Source organism: Colletes latitarsis, chromosome 5 (assembly GCF_051014445.1).
Source record: "Colletes latitarsis isolate SP2378_abdomen chromosome 5, iyColLati1, whole genome shotgun sequence".
In the NCBI taxonomy this organism is placed as follows: Eukaryota; Metazoa; Arthropoda; class Insecta; order Hymenoptera; family Colletidae; genus Colletes; species Colletes latitarsis.
Window position 1 is genome coordinate 36,527,529 of NC_135138.1, and position 24,660 is coordinate 36,552,188.

General features: G+C 44.7%; 1 protein-coding gene across 3 annotated transcripts in view; it reads left to right on the forward strand.

Moving 5' to 3' along the window:
* The window catches only part of Con (leucine rich repeat protein connectin), a 112,693-nt gene that overhangs the window by 71,805 nt on the left and 16,228 nt on the right, over positions 1-24,660 (forward strand). For all 3 annotated transcript variants that reach the window (XR_013079670.1, XM_076764858.1, XM_076764859.1), the window contains 2 exons: positions 947-1,522; positions 4,988-5,481. Coding sequence is in view for 2 of the 3 variants with exons in the window: in XM_076764858.1 (XP_076620973.1) it covers positions 972-1,522; positions 4,988-5,481 (1,045 nt within the window). In the remaining variant the exon portion in view is untranslated. The remainder of the gene's footprint in view (positions 1-946; positions 1,523-4,987; positions 5,482-24,660) is intronic.

A 24,660-nucleotide genomic window follows, 5' to 3' on the forward strand; every position in this document is an offset into this window, starting at 1 on the left:
TCCCCGTTCCTCGTTCTAAGCGAGCATCGTGACCGCGGGGGAAAAAATGAACGCAGACCAGGGAAACAAAAGCTCGCGTGCGTTTTCCACGCTCGTAAAGCGCAGAACGCGCGTGCGAGGTTTGAGGCGCGCGCGACGGATCGGCGACGCGACGGTTGAGAAAATAAAGGCAAACGAGAAACCGCGCGCGACTCTCGCGCGGTATTATGCGAGCTTCCGCTCGAGAGGATAATTTTTCAAAGGTTCTTGGCGAGGTGGTGTCCCTTTTCGGCTCGTCTTCGTTTTGCGGAGAAAAAAATGCGAGCCAGGCGACGAGGGGCCGCCGTCGTTGCACCGTCGCGGCTCTCGCACCTGTCCAGTTATCCGTGAGCACGAGCTACCTTCATCCTACGTATTTCGTTTACCTTTTTCACGGCCTTTACGTCCCGCTACCTACCAATTTTCTTTTCTACTTTTTTCCAACTCGCGACAAGATTTTTCTCGCCCGATGAAGCATCATTCGCTCCGCTTCTTCGAAGGCGACACAGCGATTTCAAGTAGCTCGCCGAGGAACGCCTCCGTCGATCCATCTTCCGTTCGATAACTCACCTAAACAAATTTAATTACAAATAAATCTTGATATAGACCGATTCTAGCTTACGGCTGGACGGTGATGGAGTTTTTTAACTCCAATTAGTACCACCGTCGTTGGCAAATGTACCTATTAGTCCGAGGATTACTGTCACGGAGAAAAATTGTCTTTCCGCAGAATAGATATCTTCGTGTAACGAGTTACGAAAAGTTCGACGAATCCGTCCGCGTTAAGCTTCGACGAGTGATTTTTCAACAATCCCTCGACTATTTTTGCGAAACCTTTTTCTCCCTTCGCGCAAAACAGTATTCGAACGGAATATGCCTCGATTTGACCGAAAACAGTTTCTAACGCGAACGATTTGTTTCGTTGCAGGCGGACCAAGAACGGAGTCGTCGGTATGAGGCAGTTACCGTGGATCTTTGTGTTTCTTCAAGTACTTCTGCTGACCTCGTTGCTCTCCTCGAGCCGGTCTGCCTCGACGAGATCCCGCGGGAAAAAGAAGGTCGCCAAGGAAACGAAGGAAGTAAACATTTGCGAAATCGAGGACCCACACGTACCGATTTATTGCTATTGCAACGACAATGTCGTCAGGAACGCGACGGAGGCGAAGTGTTTGGTTCTGAGCTCGTTAGATCCAAACGATCCGTCATGGGACTACTTCGATTCGCAGATCTATTTACAGGAGCTAACGTTCAACGTCAAGATGCTCGACAGCTTAGACTACATACCTACGCAGCTGCTGCGACAGCTGAAAAATCTGCAGAAGATCACGTTTCACTACGCGAAAATCGACGAGCTGCCCGATTACGTGTTTTCGAATCTGTCCACGATCACGGACATCGATCTCAACAAAAACTCCATCACCGCGTTGAAGACGCACGCGTTCGAGAACATGAAGAGCCTGCGGGTCGTCAGTTTGAACGAAAATCGAATCACCGAGATTAACAGGTACGCGTCGATCGTTTCTTTTTACTAAATCCATCATCCTCCTGCGACAGCATTTTCGAAAACACGAGACCTCCCAGCGAATACATCGTTCCTACTGCTGCGGTTCTTCTAATTTATTAATTCCGATTATTAATACCACGAGCAACGTTCCTGTCGAACTAAACTTCGTAGAGGATGGTACGAATTTGAAACGCGAATATCGCGTAATCGAAAATTGTTGCGTAAGGTAATAGTTGGGTGTTGCGATATACAGGGTGGGGCAGTAACTATTAGCACCTCAGATATCTTGGAAACTATAAGTTTCACAGAAATGTTTGCTAAAGTAAATTACACAGTACGAAGGGCGCTATTGGGTGGCGATAATAGTTTTTTTGCAGGTGGAGGTACTTCGGACATTTGAAGGTCACATCCATTTTTTTAAATGGATCGGTATGTTTTTGCTTCCGTATCACGATGGAGGATCTTAAAACGAGTTCAACGACCTATTACACAAGGTCATTGAAGGTCATAGAAAGTAGAGAAAGGCGATAATACTTACGGTTTTGGTAGTAAATGAAACATACGTATTGTCAACAGTAGAGGAATGCGTAATGCTTACCGTTTACTTCACTGAGAATAAACACTGCTTGAAGGACACTTTAATAGTTTGCAGAGTAAGATAAACATCATAAGATTAGTATCGATAAATCGGTCAATCCGGCACGATGTATCCGTTTGAAGAGCAGGTTGATATGCTTCTTATTTATGGCGAATGCCAACAAAATTCTGTAAGGGCGAAAAACTTGTATGCTGAACGATATCCACATCGGTCTCAGCCTTCGCGTCAAACATTTAAAAATGTGTATGATAAACTTAGGCAAACCGGTAGTTTAAGTGTTCGTAAAAGTGAACGCCAGAAACGAGTAATTAACGAAGAAATGGAAATCGGTGTGCTCGCTAGTGTGTCTAGAAATTCTCATATTAGTTCGCGACAAATTGAACGCGAATCTGGCATTAGTAGGAGGAGCGTACTTCGCATTTTGCACCGTCACAAATTTCATCCGTATCACGTTAGTCTTCACCAAGAATTGCATGGGAACGACTTCATGAATCGCGTTGAGTTTCGTCGATGGGCTATACGTCAGATTCAAAACAATGAGCTTTTTTTTAATACCGTCTTATTTACTGATCAAGCAACATTCACAAATCACGGGAATGTTAATTTGCATAATATGCATTTATGGGCAGCGGAAAATCCACATTGGCTGCGATAGGTTGAACATCAAAAACAATGGTCTGTGAATGTATGGTGCGGTATCATAAGTGATCAAATTATTGGACCTTATTTTATCAATGGAAATTTGAATGGCAACGTCTATGCTAATTTTATTAAGGATACATTGGGTCTTTTGCTAGAAGAGTTACCTTTATTTACACGACAAACCATGTGGTATCAACATGATGGATGCCCAGCACATTATTCATCAATTGCACCAAGGGAACTCGATGAAAAATTTCGAAATCGTTGGATTGGACGCGGCGGTCCAATATCGTGGCCAGCTCGTTCACCAGACATAACACCTTTAGATTTCTTTCTGTGGGGAACACTGAAAGAGAAAGTGTACAAAGAAGTACCAACTACATCTCACGATATGCAACTGCGAATTATTGCAGCCTGTGCATCAATAAGTTCTGACGCTGTAAGACTTGCAAGTCAATCAATCGTAAAAAGAATCCAACGGTGCATTGACAGTGATGGTCATCATTTCGAACACCTACTATAAACATGTTTCATTTACTACCAAAACCGTAAATATTATCGCCTTTCTCTACTTTCTATGACCTTCAATGACCTTGTGTAATAGGTCGTTGAACTCGTTTTAAGATCCTCTATCGTGATACGGAAGCAAAAACATACCGATCCATTTAAAAAAATGGATGTGACCTTCAAATGTCCGAAGTACCTCCACCTGCAAAAAAACTATTATCGCCACCCAATAGCGCCCTTCGTACTGTGCAATTTACTTTAGCAAATATTTCTGTGAAACTTATAGTTTCCAAGATATCTGAGGTGCTAATAGTTACTGCCCCACCCTGTATACCACGTGTTTCGCGGATTCTGCTTTCGATAGTATTCGAGGCGTTAAGAGCTCTTCCCGTCGAGTACCCCTTCTAGTTCCGAACGATTCGTTCAATTATGTCGTATCGCGAAGCGAGTCTCCGACCGGGCGAATTGAAAACGCCTTTGGCGCGCATAGCCGCGTTTTACAAGGAACGCTGCGAGACAAATTGCCGAGGAATTTCTTCGGATCACGATGCACGAGGAATTTCCAGCGTCGAGCCGTTCCGGTGAATCACCGGACTTCTCTGATAATAATCGAACGAACGGTTCGTACAGCGATAAATATAGGACGCGAAGCTCTCGAAACTCGAATAAACGGGTAAGCGGACGACGAGTGACGGGGCTCTGTTAATAATTGATCGACCGATTAGCACCGGGAATTATTAAAACTTGCACAACTACGAAAATTACGAATCGAAGCGTCGAGCTGTGAATTTTAGACGACACGATTACTTGAAATTTTCTTGAAAACATCAGACGGTCTGATTTGTTATTCGTTGCAGTATTATTAAAGAAGATTTACAATAGCTGAAGTAATTGGTTGCTCTACGAGGGTTCCGGAGAGACTTTGCGCGGTTAATTAACTTCGAACCGACTAGCATTGACAAGGTACATCGATACGCGTTTGCAAAGCATAAAATTGTTCGATATTAGAATCTGTCGCGGTTGAAACGCGATAACAAGTTGGAATTAATATTCTGCGCAAACATACCGACGTATAGTAGCGTACATTATAGTTCACCGACACGCTTGTCGCCCGAAAGCTCCTTATCGAGGAAAACTGGGGGTGTCGTACGCCCTCACGGCGCGATCCAGCGCTGCAGTGCGATTTTTATTGCGCGAAACTCGTAATCTCGGCATCGAGACGGTCGCTGCGTCGCTCTAAATAAACGCAGAGATCGCTGACGATACGAATTCAGTGACGCGAACAATGCAGTCCGGAGGATGGGCGCAGTTTTCCGCGGTTGCGATCGCTACGCTTTTCCCTCGACTTTCGCGCGCTTAAAAGCTCGCCGCGCTTAGCGAACGAGGTCGTGGAACGAGCAACCAAACTTTACGATACCTATGTCGTTGTTGCGATAGCGAAAACTATGGTCGTTCGAACGGGATGGTGTCTAGGAGATCGTAACGCGAAAAGAAGGATGGATACAGAGGTTCGCCAGACGATAGACTCGTAATATTCGTTAAAGACTTACGTATAGATTAACGTATCAGATTCTACGGAACAGATCGATCCGGAAAATCTAATTTTCGCGAACAGTACAACTTCGAAACGACACCTCGGTGAAATTTCTTCGGGAAAGCTGTCGCAGCGTTTGTGGCGACTCGACGTGTCCTCTGACCTCTCTGGGTTTGATTCACAGACATACGTTCGTAAATCTGCCGTCGATGAGGAGCCTCTTGCTCTCTCACAACAACATCAGCACCCTGCACGACAAGGCTTTCAAGCATTTGACCACCCTGGAAGAATTGGAGCTGTCGGACAATCGGATCAAGGTGATCACCGGTGACAGCTTTCACGGTTTAAGGAATTTGGTGCGGCTGGACCTTCGGAACAATTTGATCGACATGATCGGCGGTCGAACTTTTATCGAAATGCCGTCGTTGCAAGAGCTCGAGCTGGATTCGAACAAGATCGTGTACATTTCCGACAAGGCGCTCGAAGGTCTAAGAAACCTGAGGAAACTCAGTCTCAGCGACAACAAGCTCGCCACTCTCGAGCCGGACTTTCTGGCCGGGGCACCGGGTGTTTACTTTCTAGACCTCAGGGACAATCAACTGAAAACGATAACCTTCGACAACGTCAAGCCCATCGTGACGAACATGTACAACGTAACCAGCCACTTCTACTTGAACGGTGAGTAAACTGATTCACGCGTGAAAAATTGAAACTCCAGGTCGTAAAGACGACCCGCGATTCGACGGTTGAATCGCCTCGGTGAACTTCCGTTCTCGGTGATTCGTTTCGAACGAAGGGTCGTGCATTGTTATCGCGACGCAAAATCTTTAATTTAGCTCGTTAAACGAGATGCGTGCCAATTTCGCGGTCGTTTAAACGCGCCGTTTAAGGGGAACTCCCGCGATTCCCGCACAGGTTTTACCCCTTGGATGTTTTACGATCAAAGCGAGGGTATTTTCTTTGAATATAGCGGTTCGGGGCAACTATTATAGTCTGCTTTTATACTTTTCGCGAGTCTCCGTTCCTTAGTTCGAAATGTAAATAATTCCAGATACGATATTTCCATCCGACGCGCAATTTCCGATATAGCAGTCGGTCGGTCTGTCTTTTCCAGCGTTCCATCCATCCTGGAATTACCATAGACCGACAAAAAGGCTGGTCGCGCGACGTCTCTGCTCGTCGTCGCGTCGCTCGGAAATTACACGAACCGTAACACTAACATTCAGGATAAGGGGAAGCGTTGGAAGCGTGTCAAAATATTTGGCGAACGTAATAGTCGAGTGACTTCGGTTAAATGTCCGAGGATTCATTGGCGCGAATATAGAATTCCCCCAGAACGGATCGAATATAGAGACTTCCCGAGACTGATATCGCGAATAATAATGATTATTTAAATATACGAACTGTCATTCAACGGTATATTTTTCCAATAATGAAAATAATCTAATTAATTAACAACGATTGTGTCTATAAAAGCAAATTCCGTGGTACGGAGTGAAATAACGTAAATACGTAATTAAAATAATTAAAGGAATTAATTAAAATAAAATAACGTAATTAGATATAAATAATTGTTACGACCAATTTAACGTTGTTACCAATGAATGAAACGTCGAGGTATTTTGCCTTTACCTTTCCGATAATACATATTGTACGCGTATAATTATATAAAAAGAACGTTTCATTATTTTGATCTAAATTCGCCAACATCGAAATTTCATTACAGCGATCGTTGAAACAAAACTGATCGAATATATATGGTACATAATATGTTTTCAGTTTCCAATAATTATAAAATGAAAACGGAACGCAACGCGATACGATAAAACTTTCTACAACCATAAAATACCAGCGATGGATGTAATATTTCCAGCGGACGAATTATCAAGAGAAATATTTGCGACACGGTAAAATGACGAACGTATTAAATAACCGAGATACTGTTGCCGGTTCCACTTCCTCTCTGGAACATTTTTATTCGCGAATAGTTTACGCACCCCGTTCCTTGATCCACGAATATATGCGCGTATATTCCAGGAGCCTGGCCGCGTGGAACTTATCGCGAAAGCTGTTTTCCCAAGGCGAAGGGAAAACTTGGATATCGGATATGCGAAGCAGCCGATTATAGGAAATACGTACTTGAATATGTGTGCCACAGGTGGCACGCAAATGCTCCAATATTTAACACCGATATTGTTCCTTAACGTCGTAAGAGATTACGCTTAGCAACAGAAGTTTATGCCCTATTCGGAAGCCTGAACCACCACTATCGAACCACGAACAAATAAATAGCGATATCGTCAAGTTTTCAGTGTTCCAATTAAAAGTTAAACTTAGGTTCGTTCGCCTTGATATCCGAAAGGCATTATTCCGCTCAATTCCTGTTCGATCGAACCCCGACTTACGAAGTAGAACCCTGTATCAACGACGTTTTTCATTTTGGCATTAGAATCACGGGGAATTACGAAATCCAAAGCAGAAGCATGTAACAAAGGGTTCGAAGAAATCATAAATCAAGCACGCGTCCATTGTTTCAAACGGTCTATAAAACGCGTTTAAGACTCGAGGACTTTTCACGAAACGGGAAGTTCGTGTTCGAAGCGGTGAAATATCGCGGAACAGGATGATTGCGCGGACGTTGAGATCGGCGAATAAATAGCGGAAAGCTTCGATACGATCAAAGCTACGTTGTACCTACTGCCATATTTATCGTTGCACTGTGATTTCCTCGTCAGCTTGCCGCAACGTCGGTCGATTTCAACGCGAAGTTACATTTAAACAACGCTACGGGTTCGGAAAGTTTTCTTATCGATATTACTTTTAAATACGGGGACGAAGAATAAATTCGAGAAGAAAGGTTCCCTCGTGTGCTCATCCCGTGAAACGCAGCAATGATTTAGCGACCAAGATAAAACTACTACTCGAAGACATTACTTCCCGGTGAGCTCTCATCTCAACGCGAGATGTTAACTTTACGGCTCGGGTTCGACCCGATTCTCCCGGCAGTCGTTGAATCGTTTTGCGTCGCTTAACTTTCACGGCGTTTTCTGTGAATTCTCAGACGCACGCTAATTGCGAGTTATTACGATCCTCGGAACGCGAGTCGCGCATTAATCATCCGATATCTTGCGAGAACCACATCGCGAGAAATATGCCAGTGTATGCCAACTCGATACGTACCTCTCTCGCATCTGTTTCTTCCTCCGATTAAAGATCAAACTTTCAACGAGTGGACGTCCATTTCCAACCGATTCGTCGGTGGTCGAGTTCGTTTTTGCACCTATCGACGCTAAACGCTACTTCAGCGAAGAAAGAGTCGGGCGTAGTGTTCTCGGTGGTCTTGAGTGGCCAATCGATTTCGTCCAAACTAACGTATACACTTGGAAGCACGAAGGATGAAAGAAAAGAAGCGATCGTCTGTACGGAGGGCAAAACTGTCGTCGATCGAACGACTATCCACGTGGTTACGGATACAGAGTCCTCTTTCCCGCTCGAACAACGCTACCAATTCGGTGTTCCATATCCGTCGCCGGTAAAAGCACCGATATTTTACCACAGACGAGGTATACGAGTAGACCCTTCACCCAATGGTCCAGAATTATGCATCAACAAATACGTATGTACTTCTTTGGTCGACACGTCTTGACACATTTTACTACGTTAATCGTCAGAATACAAATGGCGGCCTCTCGGTAACGTTCGTGAATTAGGTGGCGAAGCTTGTATTTATTACAAACCCGAAGGATGCCCCAGGTGGAAACCGCGGATACAAGGGACAAGAACGAAGACTTACAGCGTAAATACCTCGACTCTAGAATCACATTGATGGATGGCGATATAAGGTACAAATTAAATATCTCACACTTTTGTCGATCTATATTTGTTAACATTATTTACTTGGATGATTACATGGAAATTATTTACAACTTTAACCAGTCAAAGAATCGCGAATAATTCGTACTTCTCAACGCATTTACACACTAGTCTGTTTGCCTATCACGCTAATTCAGTGGGTTACTCAACTGACCGCCATTCGTTAGAAGAGGACCTCTCAATTTTTAGATCGGTGTGACGGTAAAAAGCTTCATAAGGTGCACGATCTATTCGTATACCTCGTCTGTGATTTTACCTTGGTCCGCCAACAACAAGTCGTACGGAACTCGTATCGTTCGCTCTCTAGGTTCGAGCATACGCTTAAGCGCCGCAGGAAAAGTCCCCCGGGGCAAAAGTGCACTTTCCCGACCCGCGTTCCGAATTAAGTACTACCGATCCTCTGAAGCAACTGTTTAAACCGAACCACCGCTCGCTCGCTTGCTTGCTCTTTTAAGAAACGAGCTATGTTTTCAACCAGCTCTACGCTTCGCTGTACTTCTATCCTCGATGTATCGCGACCTTCGGAATTGTTATTGCTATTCTCACGAATCGCGATCCTTGTCCTTTCCCTGGCTGTATTCACTCGTTCAACTTTCCACGTATCGTTAGACAATGTTTTTTTCTTTTTATAACTTGAACGTTGCGATGTCGAGCATGGAGCATAATCCTCCGCAAGCAAACGGACGAAAGCTCATATTTGTTCGCTAACGTTGTTGCGTTCTTCTTTTCGGTTCGCTGCGCGCGATAAAACAAAATAGAAAACACCAAGAGGATGCGGTGCTCTTGCAGCAACGGCGATACCTTTCCATATTTTTTATTTTCATTTATTTTGCTCGTTTACTCTTTTCCCGCGATCCCCGCGTAAAGATACAGCAGAACAAGAAATATTAACCCTTTGGGAGAATAATTCTTTCGAAACGAGTTATCGTACCTGTAAAAATTGTTTCGCATCCAACTCTGATTTATTTGTTGCCCTAAGCAGAAATACAGAAATTCCGCGATCACGATAATTGGTATCATTCCGAAAGCAGGGATTTTCTAGCAACGCAACGAGCGCAAACGATCTTAAATAGATCGTTTCGCCGTGAAGTGTGTTTCGAACGATAACCGTTGGAAGCAACCGGATCGTTTGGTGCCCGTTAATGAATAAAAATCAGCGAAAACAACTGGACCGTATAACGAACAAGAATGATTTAGTGGGCAGCAATTGATTTTTACGGTAGGACGAGTCGCGATGAACCGTAATTTAATTTGGCCAGCTTTTAATTACCTGTAGGACACTTGGCGGGGGGTGGTCGATTTAGAATGTTTACCGCGTTCGTTCGGTAAAATAAAATCTAAATAATTGCTACCTCCTAGTTGGATGTTTCGCAGAAATCGTGAAAATTGGATTGTTCGCTTTCAAAGTTCGCAAACGGTAACATAGAAAAATGTAAATAATTTTAATCGATTCTACGGGCAAGAACCTGTGACCCAATTATCCCGACGAGCGGCTACTTCCGGGCGGAAGTACCGCCCCGGGGTTTCTCGCTTACTTGATCGCGACGACAAATTTTGAGCTCGAGCGCCATAAAATCGGCCGAATTATGGTAAATCGATGCCGTGATAAATCGTGCATACGATAACGCCTCGAACGACGCCGAGGCGGCTAGGCGCGGCGTTGTTCGCATAACGTTCCCGCGGCCGATTCATTTAAATAAAGAATGTGTCCGCGGAGAACCAATCAGCCCGGAACGAATGAACGATGGATCCACTCGAGCCGCAGACCGGTGCGGCGTCATTTCCATCGGTGAATGCGCGCCACCCTTGCCCTCCCCTTCGCAAATGATACATTATCGAGGGAACATCGCGCGCGCTGTAGCCCATCGACGAGGTCGTCGAATAATGGGGCTCGAAATGCAGCCCGAAGGTAAAAATTTCCGTACGTCGCGTCGAAACGATTCTTTTTTTCCCTCCCGATGCGTACGAGGGAAACATTGCGAGCGTAAATCATTCGAGCGCGTCGAGAGCCCGAGCGACGAGTAACGCTGGGCCAAATAAATGATAAACCAAAAGTTACGATCGGACCATTGGCAATTGAAATATTTCTGGTAAAAACGAAGAAACGTTCGAGATCATCGGCGCATGCGTAAGAATTTCTGTAGAACGTAAGAGAGCTTCGTAAGAAAGAATTTCCTCCTCTTCTCTCGAGAATGCAGTCACCTCGAACGACACAATTTCGTTTATGCGAACGGACTTGCAGAGTTGGAGTCGTTCGATGCGAAAAACTATCCCCGAATTGGACTGTTTCGGATGGCGTAGCATCGAGGTCGTGGACTCGGTCCCCGATGTAGCATTTGGTATTGTACCGGAGGATGTTTGAGCTTAAGAGGCCGTTTAAGAAATCTGCCTCGAAAACGGAAGTTTTCGCGAGCAAGCGTCAGTTCGTACTTTCGATTTATCTCGCTCGTTTCGGTCCACCCTCTGTACAATCTACCTTACAGATAAGCGTACCTACATCGTATTCGTTTCTATCGCCTCGATACGCTGCTCGACGCCTAATGTTCGATTCTGGTTCCTGCATTTTCCAATTCCCCAATTTCCCGGTTTTCTCGTCGTTCAGTAGATCGCGGCAATAAAACCTCGCGAATCGCGTTTTAACGATTCGTAAAGTCTGCGATTTTCGCGTTAACCAAGGACACCCCCCTCGATATACGTGTATAAATATAGGACCCCTAATAAACTCGATCCGCCCCCGCTTCCTTTCATTCTCACCCTCGTATCACCTTGGAGCTTCGCAAACGAGTCATGGCCGCTGTATTTGCCGTGCTTTCGAAGCTCGAATTAACGCTCGATCGAACACGATATGAAAATAACTTCGTCTCATTCGAAATTACGTTTGTCCGTCGAGTCCTGTTTTTCCCGTTATAACGTTTGTTTGCCCTCGTAAAATTTCTGCCTTCGTTATTTTGAGTAAAAAAGACGTTAAATAAATGGTGCATAGTCCGAGTCCGAGGTTTTCATATTACACTGTACTGTGTCCTCTCTTTGTGTCTCTTTGTAAGGAACAAAAGGAAGAATTCGTTTTGAGCGAGAAACAATCTCCTCCGTTCAAACGCGGTTTTACGCATGCTCGCAAAGGGAATGCAAAATGATTGAAAGAAGCTAGTAGGAAGCGCATTCTTGTTGGTGGAAAAATTACGCGAAATTACGTGTATGTTCCGGAAGTTGTCCCGAACCGTTTCCTCCTCCAGCTTTCCGAAATATTAATGCGCGAGGTTTTCGTTCTTCGTTCAACAACGAAACGCGTAATTATTTATAGATGCCGCGGGTTACCAACGAGACGCGAGAAAAGCATTCTTCTTTTCCCGGTGGTCCGCGTCGTAAAGCGCTCGATCGTAAAAACGAGAAAATACGGAAGGCTTCCGCGTTTGTGAAATCAGCCACAATCATCGATGGAATCTTAAAGTTGTTTCGCGATGCGATAAAATTGTCAATAATTTCCTGACGCTTAACGATCGCGGAAAAGAAAATCGAGGACAAAGTGTTTAATAAATGGATCGAATAAAAGAGACGCGGAAAGATTTAATCGTTCCCCAGTGTATCCGGGAAACGAGCGATTGTTACCAGAGTACATGTATGGAATACGAGAAATAACTTTACATCCATTCCGCGTGGATTTATGCACTCGAGATGTCCCGTAAAAAGTTTCACCAAAACGCCGTTTCGTTATTGCCAGCCTGTCTCGACTTATAAAACCGAAAGCATCGTTATTTAAGTTTAACGGCCGCCAATAACGATTTACCGCAGACATTACGCGTGTGTCCAACGTAACGGTGGGGGAAAAAAAATAAAAAACAATGAAATTGGCATGTGCCTTTAAATGAAATCGATGGTCCGAACAAACATGCACATATTTATTTACACGCGAGCCGCTAGTACGGTGCAGAAGAAGAGCGAATAAAGAATCGTAAATACCTGGTTCGACGAAATTATTTTATTTATCTGTTCGTTGAAGCATATTGGTACAACTTTGCCTTTTTTCCCATGCAACTTTAATGGCTCGTGTTTTGTATACGCGTATCAAAACCTGAACGCACGTATCGAAACGGCTGAAATGTATTCTGTGAAACTAAAGACCAAATATTCCAGTTAAAAGAAAAGATATCTCGACTGAAAATAAACCGGGAAGGAAGGGCTCTGAGAGCAGGAAATATACGAAGTCTGGTTTATGAAAGGGAAAATATATTCATCGCATCCACCTTTCCCGTCGTACGGGCCTAACAAATTTTCAAGACCGCGTTCTACGAAATTTCAAGGCTTTTTCCATCATGGAATTTGTTCAATTTGCCTTTCCGCGTTATGTATATTCGCGTCTCGAAAATTCGTGTTCCCTCTTTGCAGAGAAAACAATGATCGCGTTCGCTAAACGCGCTAAAGTAATTCCGGCGTTAATAATATCATTTTCGGTCGTCGATTTTGTATATTAAAATGCACGAAACAACAATGGGGCTTTAAAATGGCGCATAATCGAATTTTTCGTTGAGCGAAATTTATGCATGCAGCTTATTAAGCTTTTAAAACGGCTTAACTGGCCTCGAAAAACCTCCAACTCGTACGGCTGCTTTTGTTTACCGATATTCCGTCGACCAGGTCGCTCGACTGTTTAAAAACGCCAACATTTTACGCGGCTAACTTACTTAATTCGCGGCGCATTCGCCGTCGAATAACCTTTTTACACCGCAGCGCGTTGTTGAAAGGCCATCCCTGGAAAGTCGTAGCTTCTGATCTTTGAACTTTGAAGTGAAAGTTTGGTAAAAGCGTACGAAGCTTTAATTTCCAAAGGATCTCTAGTAAATCTTCCGTTAACGAAATGGAAGTACAAGTTGAACCCGTGTTGGATATTCGCGCGTTTGCACGATTTCTCCGACTGTTTACTCGGTGTGCATTAATTATTGCCATTACGTTCGTTCTCGCCTTGCTATCCATACTGGCTTGCAGGCATCGGGCATTGAAGTTTTCACGTTCGCTCGAAATCTAGATTCATATCCGTCGCGCAAACGACAATAAACGTCCGCAAGTTTGACAATGAAAAGAAAAGAATCGAAACCATATGTCGTTCGTACAAGTGCCATAAATCGACGGATCTTGAGCTCGGTTACAGCCTCGATCCGAGTTTCCTCGAAGCTTTAGCCGTGGCATTCAGAAACACATATCGGCCTCCAAGTGGCGGGGAATTTCGCAATATATTCTACTTAGTTTCTACAAATTTTTTAACGGACTCGTTTCCTTTCTTTTCTTGCTTTCGAACAAGTCCATATTAACTTCTGCTTTTACAATAACCATTTTTTATAGAGAATATTCGAAGCAACGTTGGTTCCTCTGTGACAAAGACCGAACGTCTGATATCCTGTGGTGCATATTCCAGCGAAAAAAAAAGTTTGTATTAGGGGTCGATGCGTACCCCGTGTCAAATAATCTGCAAACAACGATCGCAACGGCACGCGCCCTCCTCCCCTTCAGCTTTGGATACAAACGCTTACCACGAGGGTTAATTTCGTCCCTTTCGATTATTAATGTTTTCGGTTAGCGGAAAGATTTATGGGCCCGTAAAAATACAGGATGCCTCTTCTACGAGCTTCGGTACAACAGCCGTCGCGTCGCAAAGTCCGACGTTACGACTTGGAACGCACCGAATGTAAACCAAGTTGTTTAACGCGAACGCAAACACTCGTATGCACTGGCCCTGAAAGATTCACGAAGAACGGCACCCGTTTAAAGATGCACGAAGCTTTCGTTTCTTTCCTTTGTTTAGGATCTCCGGCTACGGAGCGAACCATTGTTTTAATGTTTAACGAATCTGCGAGCTCTGAAGCTGGCCCGCAAAAGACAGGCTTCTTCGTTCGCGTCCAGTCGATCGTTGGACGAATATCGAAGAAAAAATGATACGAATTCTCGCGACTCGTCGTTCAATTCGTCCTATGATTTTACTAGCTCGACAGTCTTGGAAACTTGTCTCGTTTCGTTCGATTCTTCACCGGTTTCAATTATTAACGTTTGCGACTAGTGGAGGATTTCTAGTTGGTCCCCGAGAGGACATCGTCGCGACACTTCGAACGCCCTTTCGCTTCGTACATTGTTTTTCGTGAAAAAAAAAGCTCTGAATTCTCGAGCCCGATCCCGCTTAACGGCCGTACGAATCGACGTTGCCAACCCCCGTCGACACCGACCACCACCCCTACGCGGCTGTTAACACACAACCAGAAAGAGAGCGAGCGAGATATTTCCCACGAGATCGCGGGTGCACATGCACGAGTACCGTTGAAAACGCTCGAGCGCGTGTAAGCCGATCGACGACGCCATGTGGCTCGCGTCGAGACGCATTGTACGCCGCGCGCGACTTTCCTAAAACAATGGGGGGATCGCCTTTTAATAAATGGAACGGATTGCGTCATACAGAGACACGGCCGGACGCCCATTCTGTCCGGAAACGCGGCAAAGAACATGCACGGGGTGACTGGACGCCTCGCGTTTTTTCACCGTACCCTTGCCTTCCAACCCTTCAACTTCAACTCCTACTCCCTCGCACACTCCCCCGTTTACAGAGACTTTGTTCGTTGTACACGTAAGCCGATTACTCCTCTAACCGAGCGAAAATATTTTATTTTCATTTTTACCCATTATTTGTTAAACCTCCGGGCGTTGCCGTTTTCTTTAGACGGGACCATGACGTATTCCTAAAAGAATTATCGTCACATTTCAGTGTTATTTTTTAGTCTTACGTGACGAATCGCGATTCGTTGCTCCCGGTTACCGTTTCCCTGCCCTTTAAGGGAATATCGTAGCCGGGACGCGAGAATCGCGATAAGATAACATCGAGCAATAACAATTTTTGCTCAACGAGACGTAAGAGAGGTAAGGCAACGTTTTATTTCAGCCCGATTTCGACGAAATCTCGACCGTCCCATCCGGTAACGCGTCGGGAATATTATCCAGTGATCGCGATATGAATTTCAAATTCATAGATTGCCGCTCCGTAAAGAACCGTACCGAAAATCTAAGAGATTTCTTTTCGCAGCGGCGACGTAACGATACTCGCGAAGTGAAATTAGTCTAAAGAACAACACGGATGCAACGGGAATATTCGATCGACTGTCTCGTAAAAGATCCAGCAACGAGGTTATATCCGAAGGATGTAAAAGGATATTCGGAGTTTAAATCGGGACGAGTAAACTCGGTTCTGGCGTGCGTTGATATTCCGGGAAGGGTGGTTTCCTGCAGTTTGCCAGTAGGGCCACGTATCCGGGTCGTCCTCGTGCGCAGGTAACCTCGTTAGGATCTTTAGGAAAAGGTAACAATAACGCGGGTGTTGGCGTGACGTGATGTAGCGTGGCGTGGCGTGGCGAGCTTAGGGGCGAGGAACGCATCTGGCCGGATTAGAATCTGACCTTCGTAATCGCTTTAAAACCAACGGGTAATTTATTCGGTGCACGGCACCACTTTTGGTTCGTCGCTCCTCCTATCGATGCCCGGTCCTGCAGAAAAATCGGCGAGCCCTTTCCCTGACTAGGTTGGTGGCGCGATAGCCAACGCCACCAGGGGATGGATATCGATCGAACCGGCGCGATACTCGAATACGAGGCTACTTGAATTTCGATGAGTAGACGCTCCTTTTTCTCCGTTTTACCTCGCGTCCATGTCGCCTCTTTCTCTTGGCCTTCGTTCGCTCCGAAGCCCCGGGGAATTCCTGGGAGACGCGGGAGAAATTATCGTATCCTCGCGCGTCGCATAAATGCTGTAAGAACGCCGAGGCGAACGAACAATCGTCGAACGGGGTCTCTCGGCTGCGCGTATGCAAAGAAATATCAACGCGCACCGCTCGGGAAAACCAATTTTTCCAATGAACTCCGACGGATTTCGTTGCGGTTTCCGCGTTAAAGACAAATCTCCGGGCTTCGATTGCAAACGACAGACTAGCGCTTCTCTTTCGTTTCCGCGTTACGCTTTATCCCCGGTTGATGGATGATTTTCGAACAAGTCGTCTCGTTCGAGAGCACGCAATCGATCCACCGGAGGGTGTGTGCAAAACCGTAGCGCGGAACGTCGAACGTTTACCAACCCAACAATATACATACGTACCCAACGCGATGTTGTCTTTTAATCGCGGGTTATTCCGGATGTCCAAAGATAATTACCGGTCGAGATTACGTCTAATCGATTCTACGAAACAACACCGCACGATTCTTTTCCAACGTTCAGACTTTTTTATTTTCTCCGATCTACAAAAATATAGGCTGTTTGGAAAGGGGTAATAAAAAATGAAAAAACCGTAATGAGGAGTAAAATGTGAGAGTGTAAACAGTCGACGTAGCTCGGCGATGGGTTCTCGAATACCACCCTCGAGATAGCCGCGTTCCAATTAGCGCGCTCGAATCGTAGCACGTTTCGCGCAGCCCTGGGGCCCGACGCTGCACGACGCGACGCGACGCGACGCTCGGCGATGCAACGCGCACCCGGTACCCTGAAGAAGCCGCGTACACGCTCGAGCTCCTATCCCTCGAGCGAGCAACAATAGTCCGCTGATTTTGCATTCGTCAACGGGGGTAACCGTAACCCTAGCTCGAGCGACGCGCCCGCACCCTTACCCTTTCTTTTCCCCTTTCCCTTTCTCCCAACGACGTTCCTATCCTATCCCCGTCTCTCTCATTTCTTCTCTATTTTTCCTTCATTGTTATCCTCTCCGGGTGGATAGCGAACCGGTGATTCCGCGCCGATGTTTTGACGTAATCCCATAAAGCGCGTTATTCTTGTGTAAATAGCCATTCCCGCACGAGGGTTGGACAGCGATACGTACGTTGAACCAGGCGGACCAAGGGTGCGACGGCAAAGATCCAGTTAATTGCCAAAACGTTACCGCGTGGAATCGGTGGGAAAATTGGGGTCTGCATCGACCGTAATCCCGGATGATCGTTTCTTGACTGGACGATCCTTCTAGACTCGAAATATTAAACGTTTCGATTCGATCATACGCGCGCTATTCTTTTTATCTCGAAGACTTGGCAATGTTCAACGACTCCGTGCCTCCAGTTCGAAGGACTCGAAAGCTTTTAGTGAGACTAAACTTTCGGAACGCTACTATTTCTCGAGGGTCTCGAATAGTTCTTTGACGGTTTTAATGAATTTAAAAGCCTTCGAAGTCTCGCGAGCCTCGAAAGTCTTCGGATATTCGAACGCATTGGAAAGTTTACGAAAAATTTACAACGATATACATATAAATTAAAATTTTTCGTCTCCGTTTATTCTATTCCACTTGCCGAAACCCCGTCTGAACCTGGAACGCGTGGTACACGATTTAACGCCGGATAGAGATAAATCGCTGACCACGTTTTATCGACTCGACGAGGCGTCGGGAACGGAAGTCTCAGTCGCAAGAACTCGTTCACGGAAGCCTCGGAGATTTTATTCGGTTTTGTCTGGCATGATTCGACGCGACGGTACTTCCGACAGCAGCGCGGCCCCTGATTTATCGCCGATTTATTTCGTTCGGTTTCCCGTTGGCAAAATTCTTCGAAAGTTCTTCGACGACGCGATACACGCGGCAGCATTTGCTAATCGCCGAATATTCTTCGCCAAGGTTTTTAACGATGCGGACAAGTGCATCGCGAAATTAACGATAGATCGCGTTTAACTTGGTGTCGCGAGTCACGGTTGGCAATTAATTTCGCGGTAGACAAAGAGACTCCATTAACGCAATCTTCCTTTGGCGATACCGCCGGTTAATTGCTTTTAGAGCGGACGCTCCTTTTCTCGCGCAGTAGTTTTAATAACAACGCCGATGGTTATTAGAATTTTTAGGTCATCGCGTGCCTCTCAAAGTATTATGCAAAGACGCCGGGAGGGAGGTAGGAACTCGAGGGAAGTAATAATATCGTTGGAAAGTAATTGCGCGTGTGCGTGGGTGCGTGCGTTGGATGCTTTTACGTGGCATCCAGCGGTATTGTCGGAGGGGAATAAAACTGCGCCGTGTCGAGGGAAAAATCTCGGTTGCTGGATACGTATGTAGATAAAACCGTGAGTACGTTGCATCGAGAGCATCGTGATGCTCGTTCCTCCAAGGAGTTCCGCGCGGAACGCGTAAAAATGCTACCACTCGGAAACGAGCAACAAGGTCCGCGAAAACACGAACCAGCCTCGCGTGACAGGGGGGACGGAAGAGAGGGTTGACAGTTCGGACAGCGTTCCCTTCGTAACCTCCGTGGGGGGTTATTATATCGAGTGGTAATGCGATTCGAGCGCGTTAACGAATGCTACCCCTTTAAATCGATTAACGTCGTCGTTTATTTTCCTTCCTCGCTGTTTTCGAGCGAAAAATATCGTTCGAACGGAGAATATCGGTGCTGATATTCAGCAAACAAATTCAAAGGTTTCAGCGTTAGCGAAAGACGTCCCGACGCGCGAGGAGGATGAACGCGCCTCGAGGGACGAAATAGAATCGGTAGGTTTCCGGATGAAACTTTACCCGCGACGAACAAACGACAATTCCCTCGGGGTGCAAACAATCCCCTGTCCTCCTCGGCCTCTCCGCCTGGTCCCTCGAAAGAGCATGGAGCGCAGGGCCCGCGTAGGTACCGCGGGGGCCTCGATCCCTCGACTCGGACGAAACGCACGTTGATTCGGGCCGGGCTGGGCCGGGTCGGGGAAAAACGAAAGAAAAAGAAAACTCGTAATACTGCTTTCTGGTTATTAGCGAAGCCGGTCTGTGTACCTTCGCGATGGGGAGTCGAAATATAATTAAAGGTTCGCCGGTGGCCGGCCTAAGGGATGTTTTGGTTCCATTATAGCGTGCTGCCAACCCCTATGTTCGAACCCCTCTGGCCCTCGAAACTCGCGGCTGGTCTACAATTACGCCCCTACCCTCCTAGCCGACTATAAATTTCGATGCATGCATATTCAAATCGTACAACGTGTCTCTCCAACCCCCCGCGAGCACCTCCTCCTTTCTTACCGCGCCGCTCTGCCCCGCTGTTACTTTCCCCTGTGTGCTTTGCTTTTCTCTCTTCCGCCGTTTCTGTTTCTCTGCCCTCATCCCCCCGTTCTATGAAATAATCATGAAATTATTACCCTCCGGCCACGTACGCGTGTTTCTCGCGTCGAAATCTCTCGGAGACGCGGAGAATGGCCCGATTTATAATGACCGGCAGCGAGACTTTGAAAGGCCGCTTCTTCGCGCACCCTCTCTTTCGCCGGAATTACTTTGGGGAGCACAAAAATTGCAAAAGTAATTCCAACCGACGAAGGGTTGCGGTTGCAGGTTGCCGCGTCGCCTTAATTACTACAGATTAATTTCATTTACGCGTTCCGCGCCAAACTCTGTCATCCCCGACGCGACGCTGCTTGGATCATGATTCAACCGGGGTTGTTTTTCAACTGTGAACTTGCACGCGACCAATTCGCGGCGTGTAACGTACAGGGTTGCCCTGTTGTCGACGACGGAACAAGAAAGGAACAGATTATTCGCGAACAAATTTATGCTACGCTCTCTTTTTATCCCTGCGCTCGATATTATCTCCGTTTCTCGTTTCCATTCTCGACAACGAGCAGAAAGACACGAAAATTTTATTTCTCGCAACTCGTTCGACGAGGAGAAACGCCACGTCGACCGTGGTCCCAGGGTAATCGACCCGTTGCGCATTCTTCTCCCGAGTAAAAGTTTGCCGAGATGATTCACAGCGATTACGCTCGACGCCGTCTGCGCCCTCGTTGCAATCCATTAAAAGCACTTTAATAAATTGACAAATATATGAAATATCATACAGCCGCCCCTTTCGTTTCCGTCCTCTTTGCATTCGTGTCCGTAGACGAACGGATACGGTTACCAAACGAGAATCTCCAATTTCTTCCAAATACATCTGCTCGACTCGACCAACAACTCGCCAGCGCAAATTACTTTCTACCGACGCGACCGATCGAACCGAGTTCTTTGAACGCTACTTTTACAAATACTATACAGAGTGTTCGGCCACCCCTGGGAAAAATTTTAACGAGAGATTCTAGAGGTCAAAATAAGATGAACATCAAGAATACTAATTTGTTGATGGAGGCTTCGTTGAAAAGTCATTAACGTTTAAAGTTCCGACCGTACTGAATTTTTTTCTCGAAACTGAGTAGGATTTCGGGGGTATGTCTATTCACCAAGAATGCTTGTAATTGACCCCTGGAACCAGAAATAATTTTTCCAGAACGATTTGAAAAAATTTATTTTCGTCGAAAAATTTAGGCACCTACCCCCTGTCGATTTTTCTTAAAAATTTGTTTTTGATTTTTAGTACTTTTGCTTAATGCCCTACAGAAAAGTTGTCTAATACTCTTTTGTAGGTACCCATAAGCTCTACTTCAGAAAAAAATTTCATTGAAATATATTCACTATTGTAAAAATTATAGCTGTTTGAAAATTGGATCATTTTTATTGGGTTTTTCTAACTTTACGGGGTCGAGGATCAACTTTTCGAATATTTTTGCGATTTGTACATATTCTCCATCAAAATACGCGTAGTTCGCTTTTTTAAACATTAAAATCGCCTAATCCGTTCAGAAGTTATGACATTTTAAAGATACGCATGACATTTCAGTAGATTATTCCCGGTCAGAAATCATATTTTCGGTAAGGAATTTTTTTCTCGAAAATGGTTAGGATTTCGGGGGTACGTGTAATGACCAAAAATGATTGTAATAGACCCCTGCAATTGAAAATAATTTTTCCAGAACGATTTGAAAAATTTTAATTTCACCGAAAAATTTAGGCACCTACCTACCCCCTGTCGATTTTTCTTAAAAATTTGTTTTTGATTTTTAGTACTTTTGCTTAATGCCCTACAGAAAAGTTGTCTAATACTCTTTTGTAGGTACCCATAAGCTCTACTTCAGAAAAAAATTTCATTGAAATATATTCACTATTGTAAAAATTATAGCTGTTTGAAAATTGGATCATTTTTATTGGGTTTTTCTAACTTTACGGGGTCGAGGATCAACTTTTCGAATATTTTTGCGATTTGTACATATTCTCCATCAAAATACGCGTAGTTCGCTTTTTTAAACATTAAAATCGCCTAATCCGTTCAGAAGTTATGACATTTTAAAGATACGCATGACATTTCAGTAGATTATTCCCGGTCAGAAATCATATTTTCGGTAAGGAATTTTTTTCTCGAAAATGGTTAGGATTTCGGGGGTACGTGTAATGACCAAAAATGATTGTAATAGACCCCTGCAATTGAAAATAATTTTTCCAGAACGATTTGAAAAATTTTAATTTCACCGAAAAATTTAGGCACCTACCTACCCCCTGTCGATTTTTCTTAAAAATTTGTTTTTGATTTTTAGTACTTTTGCTTAATGCCCTACAGAAAAGTTGTCTAATACTCTTTTGTAGGTACCCATAAGCTCTACTTCAGAAAAAAATTTCATTGAAATATATTCACTATTGTAAAAATTATAGCTGTTTGAAAATTGGATCATTTTTATTGGGTTTTTCTAACTTTACGGGGTCAAGGATCAACTTTTCGGATATTTTTGCGATTTGTACATATTCTCCATCAAAATACGCGTAGTTCGCTTTTTTAAACATCAAAATCGTCCAATCCGTTCAAAAGTTATGACGTTTTAAAGATTCGCATGAAAATTCGGGCAAACATTTCTGGCCAGAAATCATATTTTCGGTAAGGAATTTTTTTCTCGGAAATGGTTAGGATTTCGGGGGTACGTGTAATGACCAAAAATGATTGTAATAGACCCCTGCAATTGAAAATAATTTTTTTAGAACGATTTGAAAAATTTTAATTTCACCGAAAAATTTAGGCACCTACCCTACCCCCTGTCGATTTTTCTTAAAAATTCGTTTTTGATTTTTAGTACTTTTGCTTAATGCCCTACAGAAAAGTTGTCTAATACTCTTTTGTAGGTACCCATAAGCTCTACTTCAGAAAAAAATTTCATTGAAATATATTCACTATTGCAAAAATTATAGCAGTTTGAAAATTGGATCATTTTTATTGGGTTTTTTTAACTTTACAGGGTCAAGGATCAACTTTTCGGATATTTTTGCGATTTGTACATATTCTCCATCAAAATACGCGTAGTTCGCTTTTTTAAACATTAAAATCGCCTAATCCGTTCAGAAGTTATGACATTTTAAAGATACGCATGACATTTCAGTAGATTATTCCTGGTCAGAAATCATATTTTCGGTAAGGAATTTTTTTTTCGGAAATGGTTAGGATTTCGGGAGTATGTATAATGACCAAAAATGATTGTAATTGCCCACTGTAACTAAATATAATTTTGTTAGTATGATTTGAAATTTTTTAATTTCGTCGAAAAATTTCACACCTCAAATTTTTTTCTCGAAAGTAGGTAGGATTTCGACGGTATGTCTAATGACCAAAAATGATTCTAATTGACCCCCGCAACCAAAGATAATTTTTCCAGAACGATTTGAAATTTTTCCCGGGAGTGACCGAACATCCTGTATAAGAGAAGAACTGTAACTTTCGAGTACCTGTAATTCGTACGCAACCGTCCAACGGTGTATGTAAATGCTACAACGCAGGTTCGGAATTTAAATACGGTACGTGTTCAAAAATTCCTCGTCGCGGTAAGCAATTTTCGTTTTGAAATGCAATTCATCAGCGCGCGTTTAATGGCCTTACCAATTAAAACCGGTCTAGCAAATATCGTTAGCGTCTGGCACATTTTCACGTAAATGAGCATAAGCTGGTAAGCCAGAACTCCTCCGAGCGATGGTCACTCGTTTAATGCACCGCACTTTGCCACCATTAGCATAAAACAGGCCAACAAGACGTCCCGGACTAGGAGCCAAGAACATTTTCAACGACGACGAGGATGTAGCGTTCCAAAGACATTCTGTGCCCGATAAACGATCGTATCGAGTACTATGCTGGAACAAAGTCACGACGAAACGCGTTTAAAAGGCTGTCGACCGTTATTAAAGGCTGCGGTTTTTATGGGCTAGAAAAACGCGAACCTCGGTTTTCTTTTTTCGGTCAAATCTCGGTTCGAGGCGCCAAGATAAATAACGCGAATGGCCGGACTTTAAAGTGGGCACGTAACACTAGGAATTTTAATTTCTCACCGGCCTGGCAGCAAACGATACGCTTCAGGTACGCAGTCATCTGGGAAATCCTCGAATGCTCGACTGCGCGGAAAAATGAAGACCGTAACCGACAACGCTTGATCCAGAGCAACTTTAGGGCGTAAAGGTGGCGTGTAAGTAGTTACAAATGACACCGGTGGCCGTCTTCGCGCGTCACGTGTGAGTAAGTGCACGTATCCTCGACAGTTCCTTGAATTATGGCCGTCTCGCCAACCCCTTGTATTTTACCTGTCGTTGCAATGGCCCATAAACAGCCAACCGCACACGCGCTCCCACTTGGACAGGATTCGTTGTACTCGAGAGCTCGAGAGCTCGATACTATCCCAGTTATGCGAATCTTGTTTTAACGAAACGTATTATCGTTTGAAAGAGAGATACTTTTATATGCGCTTTTACATGATTGGAAACGGAGAACGGAACGTTGACGTGCCGCAAATCGAGTCTCGGTTCGCGTTGTCTTGCGTTCTGATTCCGGAACGAAGTTTCTCGGAAGACGACAGGGCGAGGCGAGGGGATCGCGTCGCAGAGCAATATTTCATCTTGTTCGTTTCGCGGTTGTCAATGGCCTCGACTTTTATGTAGAGTCAGGGCAGAGCAGGGCAGGACAGGGCGGAGGTGGGGTGTGGCTGTGAATTATGCAAAGCACGGAGGAAAAAACGAGAGGAGCGTTGGCGGGAACTTAAAGCGGAAATTGCGAGCTGCCCCGTGTCTGGTAGGAAACGCGCGAAAGAGGTCGGCGGGACCTCTTTGTCTGGAAGAAAAGATGAGACACAAAGGGAGGACAAGGACCGGCTGCGCCACTTCCATCCGACACTTTCAGGACAGACGAATCGATC